Genomic DNA, 7379 nt, shown 5'->3' with positions numbered 1-7379 from the left:
AGTATCTGGCAGAGTTGAGTGTAAAAGGGGGAGAGAGGAAGAGAGAGAGCGTGAGATAGATAGATAGATAGATAGATAGATAGATAGACAGACAGATAGATAGATAGATAGATAGATAGATAGATAGATAGATAGATAGATAGATAGATAGATAGATAGATAGATAGATAGATAGATAGATAGATAGATAGATAGATAGACAGATAGACAGACAGACAGACAGACAGACAGAGAGAGAGTGTGTGTGAGAGAGAGATTGTGGGTTAGGTCAGTTATAAAAAGACTGTATGTCAGGCAAATGTATGTCAGTCAGACCGCATGCTAGATGCAAGAGGCAACAATGCTAAAACATGAAACATCTCACCTAAAGCTGCATGCATTTATTACATTACAAAAAAGAACAGGATATTTTGCTTTCTTTTTTTTCTTTTTTTTTATTAAAATGTCATTATAATATTATGTAACTAAAAACTTAGTGTGTAGAAGTTAAACATAGTAAAAGCGTATAAAAAAAAATTTTTAAACCACACAAACACGGAAGTTGTTACATTCTTCTGTCACCATGCTTAGAGCGGGATCCCCCCTCTGTTGCTGTGGTTTCCTTACATTTTTTCCTGTTTGAAAGGGTCTGAGGACTTGAGCTACTACATTACTGAAAATGTTGACATCTAAAAACAACTTGAGTTCTCTTTTTCGTTGTTCTTTTCCTCTCTTTACGATGATTTTTTTCAAAGAGGATATTCACTCCACAGGCTGAAAGACAAACAACAGAAAAAAAACTTAACATCAGTTTGTATTATTAGTATAATTCTGTCTACAAGAGTCGGGGTTACATTTTTACATTTTTCAACACTTCGTGACCTTTACTTAAACAAATGCATACATGTTTTTTGTCACAGCATGATACAGTATATAAAATAATGTCACTGATAATCATGTGTGGTAGACTAATTGCAAGGTGTCAGCATGTATCTTGCTTATGAGTGAGGAGGAGAAGTTATTATTGTTAATTACTGATCATGTATTCACAGGGTTGATCTATGCAGCTTTTTCCAGTTAACTTAAATACAGTTGATCAGTCAAGTCAGTCATGTGATCACTAGGGATGGGTAACGTTTTAGGTTTTATCCGATACCGGTGCCAAACCGGTACTTTTGAAGTGGTGCCGGTGCTTAAAGAATGGAAAACATATGAACTTTTTCAAAAATCTGTGCCTTTTTATTTTTAAGGCATTTTGTGACATGCGAGTTGAAGAGACTATTAATTTAAATAATATAAATACAACTAAGTATTAAAAGAAATTATTTTTCAACAAAGTAAAGATAGATGGGCATTAAGATACTTGGGGTAAACCAAAACTGCGTACTTACTGCGAAATAAAACAGGTATTTGGCCCAGAAAACTATGTTTTGTATAATTTGTCTAAAAAGAAAAGATCCCTGTGTGCTCAATTGAGAGCTGGTATTCTTGGTCTTCATATTGAGACAGGCAGATAAGTCGGCACAGCAGAAGATGATAGAATTTGTAACTTATGTATGTATACGAATTTGTGTGGTTGGACGATGCTGAGAAGCTAAAACTTCTTTTTTATTTGAATATTTTTGCATTTTCTTTATTTCTTGAAAAGGCTTGGGCAATGAGACGAAGAGCGATATATAGTTGAGTACTGAAAGTAATCTGAAATTGTTAATTTATGTCACACCTGTGTGGCAAGTAACACCAACAGGAAGGACTGTCTAGTTTTTGTTTTTTGTGGTGGCATGACACGAAAATAAAACATTCATTCATTCATTCATTCATTCATTCACTAAGACTAAGGAAAAAATTAACCAATATAAAATAAAATGAACAACAAACTGTCATAACTATCATAACAGCAGTGTACTGTATCAACACCAGCAGCTTGTGTCAGTTTTCTTTTCTTGCCGATGTTATAAAACACATAGACACACACTACAGCTGTGCAGCGCCACATATCCATTGTGCTCTGGCTCAGCCGATCGACACCAGAGAGCGTATGTGTGGAGCAGAGGAATGGACGGGTCGTGGTGCAACGGATCATTGTTGATCCATGATCCGTTTAAATAGTAGCACGCAAGTGGTCCGCGGTCCGGATCAGTTGATGAAAAAAAAGTTGTGTGTAACTGTGATAACACTAGGCGCACCGCCGCAGCCGAAACAGGCAATTAATAGGCAAAAATAATAATAATTTAAACTCTGCTCATATGGCAGCTCTATGTTGCACACAACAAAGACTGATGTGATGACACGTGTAGCACCGGCAAAGCGATATGCAAGGGTAGCATGGAAATAAACACATGTGGGCATGTTCCTTATTTTCCCTTTCATGTTCATAATATACAACATACTCTTAGAGTGTGTGTGTGTGTGTGTGTGTGTGTGTGGTACCTATGGTTGTATTCGGGGTCAGTGTGTTCTTGCAGCAGCAGGTCTCTGATCTCCTCAGGAGGGTTCAGACCGTGGACCTTTGCTCTCTCCCATCTCTGCAGCCTGGTGATACCTGGCAGACAGAGGCAATATGATCAATTATTCAATTCTTTCTGTCATTAAAGGTCCCACATTGTCATCTTCTCCTCGGGTTTTCTTTTATCCATAAGAAGATATATTCATGGTTTTAACAACCAGAAAATTATTTCATTGTGTAGTTTTACATCCTCTCTCGCAGGATTTCCCCTGTAACTCTAACTACAGATCAGTGAGCCAGATCACAGCCTGTTTTTGAGGTGGGAGAGCAGGACTGCAAAACACTTTGCAGAAACCATCAAAAAAACGATGCCTCAAGCTCCCTGAGTTAGAAAAGGAGCTACATCACAGATAGAGGACCAAACAGAAGCTGCCAAACAACGAACATATGACTCAATCAAAAAACTTGCATGGAGTGCTGCATGGGTATCAATTGTCTTTGTCTCTTGTCTCTACCTCTGGTGCTCTTCAGTGTGAGGATCCAAATACTGGGTGGTAGCGGGAACTGAGGCACTCAGAGTAGGAAGGTGATTTTAAAAAGCCTTTATTGCAGCATGGCCAAACAAATTAAAACCAAGCCTCACATGTGCCTCTACCATGGGGCCCGCCCAGTCATGTGACCTCTCTCTATATATACAGGTTACATATGGGCGGCCATTTTATACCAGCCCTGATGAAGGCCTGTGGCCGCAACGCGTTGGCTTGGTTTTAATTTGTTTGGCCATGCTGCAATAAAGGCTTTTTAAAATCACCTTCCTACTCTGAGTGCCTCAGTTCCCGCTACCACCAAACATATGACTCCAATTAGCAAAATCCCTGTCAGAAGAAAGCTGTTTCTAAACCTCGTCCAATGAAGGACAACAAGACCATACGCTTGAGGAGATTGATATAAAAGTATTGTATTGTAGACTGGTGAAACTGACACTAGAGGGAGCCACAGCAGCTGGCGTGGGCTGATTATCACATCTCCTTTTGTCTCTCAACCAAATTGCTGTTGTATTCTATAAAGATGTAAAATGTGAAAATGTGTGTGTGTGTGTGTGTGTGTGTGTGTGTGTGTGTGTGTGTGTGTGTGTGTGTGTGTGTGTGTGTGTGTGTGTGTGTGTGTGTTACCTGTGCAGGGTCCAAATCTCCAGTCCAGATCAAACTGTCTGAGCTTCTGCAGCTCCACCTCTCTGACCGTCTCAGTCTCATTCTCTAGATCATCAAAAAGAGTCAGAGTCATAACTTCACACAACAACAAGAACGCAGTTACCTTAAAAATAAAAATATAAAGTCTTTACACATGTTGCAAGAATCAGCACATGAATACATGAAACATGGACACAAGACACCACACATGACTGCTACACAAACACTGAGCTGCTCCTCACCTTGTGGTGGCGGAGGAGGAGTGGGTTTCTTCTCTCGTCTTCCCCCCTTTCTTGCTTTCTTCACAACCTTGAATGAATCAGTGATCAGTCGGTGCTTGGTTGTCATGTTGGCTTATCTGGAACAAATACACACATGCACACGTGTTGGTCGATCAATACAAACACTGCCAGTTTCACAACATCTACAAATATTAACATTCACAGGGTAGCACACCAGAATAAACTCAATATCAGCTGAGCAGTGACTTTGCGATTTTTGTACTGCTCAAATCTTTTTTCAAACCTCATCTATACTCAACTATAACAGAGGAAACACTTCACATTTCAATGTGTGGACATGACAGCTGTTGTTTTCTCTGTAAATTAAATAATTCACAATTATCTAAGACAGAGGTGGGGGTAAGAGACACGTGTGTAACTCTTAAAACTTCTGGTAACAAGTTATGGTGGCGAGAATAATGCAAGACAAATCAAGTTATATGAAACACCAGCTGCCAAATCAGTTTCAGTGGTCATGACAAGATTAGATGTAGTTTCATTTCAGCAAACTGCTGCAGCTGTTTCCACCTGATGAATCTGATACTGCAGCCACCTACTGTACTACAATACTTATTATCATTAATAGCCTGATAAGTACTGTTACCTCTGCTAAAATGACTGCATTAAACACTTAAATGCACTTGCATTAAAGGGTCAGGGATGAACCTTCACATTTAGGTGCAGATTTGGTCAAATGGGCAAGTCCATGAATATTATTAATCACTTTTTTTAATGCGTAGGATGAGCTATTATTGGTATTATGCTGCATCTCTATGAAGACACTGCACTGTGACTTTTCCTCGAGAGGTGCCAGGTTTGTATTTCCATCAACGACTAGAAAAAGGCAAATATAAAACGAAAACTCTGTTCAAGTTTCATGTCATGAAACTGAATCGATATTAAAACTAGGCTACTTTTAATTTAGTGCTGATTGAGGAATACGTTTTTTTTGTTTGTTTGTTTTTAAGTGTTGGCCAAAGGACTCTCAAGTCAGTAGCCTATGACGTTATTAACACCTCTGCATGTAAAATTATAGTAGGCTAGTAACACAGTAGTTATCAGTTCTGCACTGACATTTAACCCGTTTCTACTCGAACTTATTTAATAATCTATGCATTAGTTGGTAAGCAATAATTAAGTGACAACATTTGTTCCATAGAGAGTGAGGCTGTTGTTGACTCGACACATTCAATAATCTCGTCCTGCACAGGTCATGTTGTTATTTCAGGGTTTAAACTTTCAAAATAAAAGTGCAGTTTAACGCAACAGTTTCAGCTTCAATGTTGCACCCTGTTGATTACGTCATAAAGCACAAGTTGTTACAAGTTTATAGTCAGTCCATTCAACATAGTTACATTTCCTGTCCGTGTCATAACAGCTACAGAGGGGCCTGTGTGTGTCTGTGTGTGTGTGTCTGTGTCTGTGTGTGTGTGTGTGTGTGTGTGTGTGTTTATCGAAGCTGCAGGAAATCATCTTATCGATCGAGCACAGACGCGTCCCAGCGCGTGCAACACCAGTCGACGTTGTTCATGATATTTTATTTAGCAGTCGGCTGAACTTACCGTGTTTAACAGACTGCTGCTCTGTCAGATGAATGTGTCCTGTTTGGAAATGAAACCAGCAAAACAATGACGACGACGACGACGCCTCCTTCTTCTTCTGTCGGTGCAGAGGAAACCATTCCCCCGTGCTGCCACCCCACGACCACTCCGCTTATTACAGATCAGCAGAGCACTGAATTACACAATTATACACAAGAGTTGTGTGTTTAAAATGTATAATTCATCTTTTTTATTTATTATTCCACTGCTCCGTTTTATGTTTAATTTAAATGCCTGATATAATGTATTTCCACACCTTATGTGTTACTATTGGGTGTTGTTTTGCTTTTGTTTTGATCTGTTTTGTTTTCCTTTATGAATCCCCAAATGTTTTTTTTGTTTTGTTTTGTTTTTTTTGCATTGTATAGCCTATTTCACCTGTATTATTGTAATTATCCTCTATGAGAGTTTGTATCTTCAATTGCTTAAATTTATTTTTTCATTTTTTAAAGAGTTGTATGCTACTGTCGCAGAGCTTCATGCTACATTTCATTTTCCTTTGAGGGGGGAAATCTGTTTGGTCAAAAGGAGGTTACAGTTCTGCCGTGCACATCTAGATTTGTGGTTTTCAGGGCCATTGCCAATAAATCTGGGGCCCCTGAATAAATAATACAGAAGTGGGCCCCCTATGTAAATATCGTTTTTTAAAATTCATTTCAACCAGGGCAACGACGGTTAGTGACATTAACAGACAATTCGCCTGTCATTCTGATTTAATAGGCTACTTGAAAACCTATGGTAGCATTAGAGTATAGGTGAGCATAGTATTGATTCAGACAGTGCATTTTATTTCTCAATACAGGACGATCTTGTATTATACGGGATGATCCAGTATTATTATCACTTTATTCATCATGTTCCAGGCAATTCCTGTGTAATTACTGTGTCATGACTGTGTACATGGCCGAGCCCAAGGCCACACGGCCTCAGTGCTCTCTGAGGGAGGCTGGGTGGCTGCAATAAAGACCATAATATAATTTAGTCATACTAAGATACTGGGAGTCTTTGTGGGCCCCACTGTTCATCTTAATGAACACAACTTATAATAACTACAAGATTTAGCAGCAGCAGTTGGAGCAGAAAATATTATCGGTGTATAATTATAATATTGAGGAAGAGGGAAGTCTGGGTGTCCCAGTTCAGGCTGCTGCCCCCGCGATCCGGTCCCGGGTGAGTGGAAGAAGATGGATGGATGGAATTATAATATTTGTTTATGTGTACAAATGTAAAATAGGACTAAAGTGTGTAGCTTTTACAGTAAATAAGAAATCCACCCATCTATATCATATCGCTGGTGTACTGACATGATTTTTGTGGCTAATGCTTCAATCACATGGTCGGATGTAATAAAAATGATGGCGATGATAATGGAAGTTGAATGATGAGTGAATATTGGTGTAAATATCCAAATCAATACAAATCCTTTTGACCCTCAGGCCTCTTCCTTGGTATTTTCTACTGTGTGTCCTCTCCTCTTACTGTATAATCTGATCTAAGTTGGGGTGCTTGTGTGTGTGCACGCACATGTGCATGTTGCATCATGAGCAAAGTATGTTCTTCAGCTTCATTAACATGCGTCGTCGGTCAGTCTGACTTTCAACGACCCTTCAACAACATTAACTAGACTTCCTGTTCTCTTCAGCCTTTGTTTTATGTGTTTGTGTAAACCTGTACTCAGTCCACCCATCTCTTTTACTGTCTTATACCTGCTACTTCCTCCCATCGCCTTTCTTTTCCCCACTACCACTCTTGTTCTACCTATTGTATCCTCCTGCCCAAGCTGCTGTCTCCTCCTCTTCTTCTCTTTGAACGATGAAAAAGAGAGGGAGAGAGAATTAATGACATTTGACCGTTTCCTGGTTCTCATTCCATGGCAGTCCAT

The 7379-nt window shown here is 39.3% G+C and overlaps 1 protein-coding gene across 1 annotated transcript; it reads right to left on the bottom strand.

Annotated features, from left to right (window-relative positions):
* Nucleotides 1–439: 439 nt before the first annotated feature.
* On the bottom strand, nt 440–5553 carry pold4 (DNA polymerase delta 4, accessory subunit). The gene is made up of 5 exons (XM_085780054.1): nt 5459–5553; nt 3858–3973; nt 3598–3681; nt 2410–2521; nt 440–753 (listed from the first exon to the last, which is right to left on the bottom strand). The coding sequence occupies exons 2-5, from the start codon at nt 3961–3963 to the stop codon at nt 729–731; spliced, it is 327 nt and encodes a 108-aa protein (XP_085636180.1). The 5' UTR covers nt 3964–3973; nt 5459–5553; the 3' UTR covers nt 440–728.
* Nucleotides 5554–7379: the final 1826 nt, after the last annotated feature.

The sequence above is a fragment of the Trachurus japonicus genome, chromosome 1 (assembly GCF_045865225.1).
Source record: "Trachurus japonicus isolate A0001 chromosome 1, Traja_1.0".
Taxonomy (NCBI): Eukaryota; Metazoa; Chordata; class Actinopteri; order Carangiformes; family Carangidae; genus Trachurus; species Trachurus japonicus.
Note: the sequence above shows the minus strand (reverse complement) of the source record. Positions and strands in the feature narration are given on the sequence as shown.